Here is a 1350-nt window from a genome sequence, read left to right as displayed (position 1 = left end):
GGTAAGATTCTTTATGGATAACAACTTCTTCTGATTAGTAATGGTGGCTGGTGAGCTCTAATCTGTTATTTTATGAGTTCATTGTATGCAGTTGGGATGAGATATCCCTCATCTCTGCTGATTGAGGGCTTGTGTCTCCTGATTTGAACTGCTTCTGCCAGTTTTCTTTGGGTGAAGTCCTTGTGGTTTTTGGATAATATCTCTACATTGTCCCAAATTATGTTGTGATTGGGACATTTGAAAGTTCGTTCCAAATACACCTCCTAGAAACAACGACGACTTCGTCACCAACATTGAAATGGGACTCCAACAACTAGCACCAGGAGGTAAGATTGATTACTTACGACACCAGATAACCAACATCCTTGCCAAAGCCAGCCCTCAACCACCCAACCTGACAGCTGCCGAAAAACAAACCATCCATGACCTCCGGAATGACAAGGACATCACCATCGCCCCAGCCGACAAGGGCAAGGCCACAGTCATCCTGAACACTCCAGACTTCCACAACATGGTCAACAAGATCCTCAATGACCCCACAACCTACCGCAAGATCAAGAAAGACTCCACCGCAAAACTCAACTGCCAGCACAAAGCCAGTCTCAACCAGCTGAAAGATAAGTATGAAATCAGCCAGCAACTATACTACAAGCTAACAACATCCAATCCACAGCCACCGTATGCCAGAGCCACCATAAACATCCACAAAACTCCACTCAAGGCCAGACTGCTTGTGTGTTCCAGAGACACTGTGTTCTACAGTACTGCCCACCACCTAACAAAAATACTTGCCCCACTCGGAAAAACAGCGGACTCCTTTATCTCCGACTCCAGTGACTTCTGCACCAAACTCCTCAAAATTACCGAAGCTGACCAAATCCTAAGCTATGACGTTGTGAACCTCTTCACAAGTGTCCCAATAGATGAAACCCGACAAATCCTCCTCCGTCGCATATCTGAATTGGAAACACCCCTTGACGCCAAACATCACCATTGACTCCATCATTGCCTTGACCTCTGCCTGCGTCACCTCGACATACTTCACCTGGGGAGACGACTACTATGAACAAATCCATGGCCTGCCCATGGGCTCCCCTCTGTCCCCATTACTCGCAGAAATCTATATGACCTCCTTTGAAAAGCAAGCCCTCAGCACCTCGACCATCAAACCTACTTGCTGGTACAGAGAGGTTGACGACACCTTTGTCATCCTACGTCAAGACCATGACCCAGCTAACCTCCTGCAACACCTCAACCAACAGCACCCCTGGGTCCAGTTCACCTTAGAAACAGAAACAAATGGTCAGCTTCCCTTTCCAGATGTCCTTGTAACCAGGTCCCCAGACAACA

General features: G+C 47.3%; 1 protein-coding gene across 1 annotated transcript; it reads left to right on the top strand.

Annotated features, from left to right (window-relative positions):
• Positions 1–298: 298 nt before the first annotated feature.
• On the top strand, positions 299–997 carry LOC137295282 (uncharacterized). Its single transcript, XM_067826596.1, has one exon. The coding sequence runs from the start codon at positions 299–301 to the stop codon at positions 995–997; it is 699 nt and encodes a 232-aa protein (XP_067682697.1).
• The last annotated feature ends 353 nt before the right edge of the window (positions 998–1350 follow it).

This window comes from Haliotis asinina, chromosome 8, assembly GCF_037392515.1.
Source record: "Haliotis asinina isolate JCU_RB_2024 chromosome 8, JCU_Hal_asi_v2, whole genome shotgun sequence".
Lineage (NCBI taxonomy): Eukaryota > Metazoa > Mollusca > Gastropoda > Lepetellida > Haliotidae > Haliotis > Haliotis asinina.
Note: the sequence above shows the minus strand (reverse complement) of the source record. Positions and strands in the feature narration are given on the sequence as shown.

Coding starts and splice junctions, on each gene's coding strand:
- LOC137295282 (XM_067826596.1), top strand. CDS start 299: ATGGGACTCCAACAACTAGCACCAGGAGGTAAGATTGATTACTTACGA.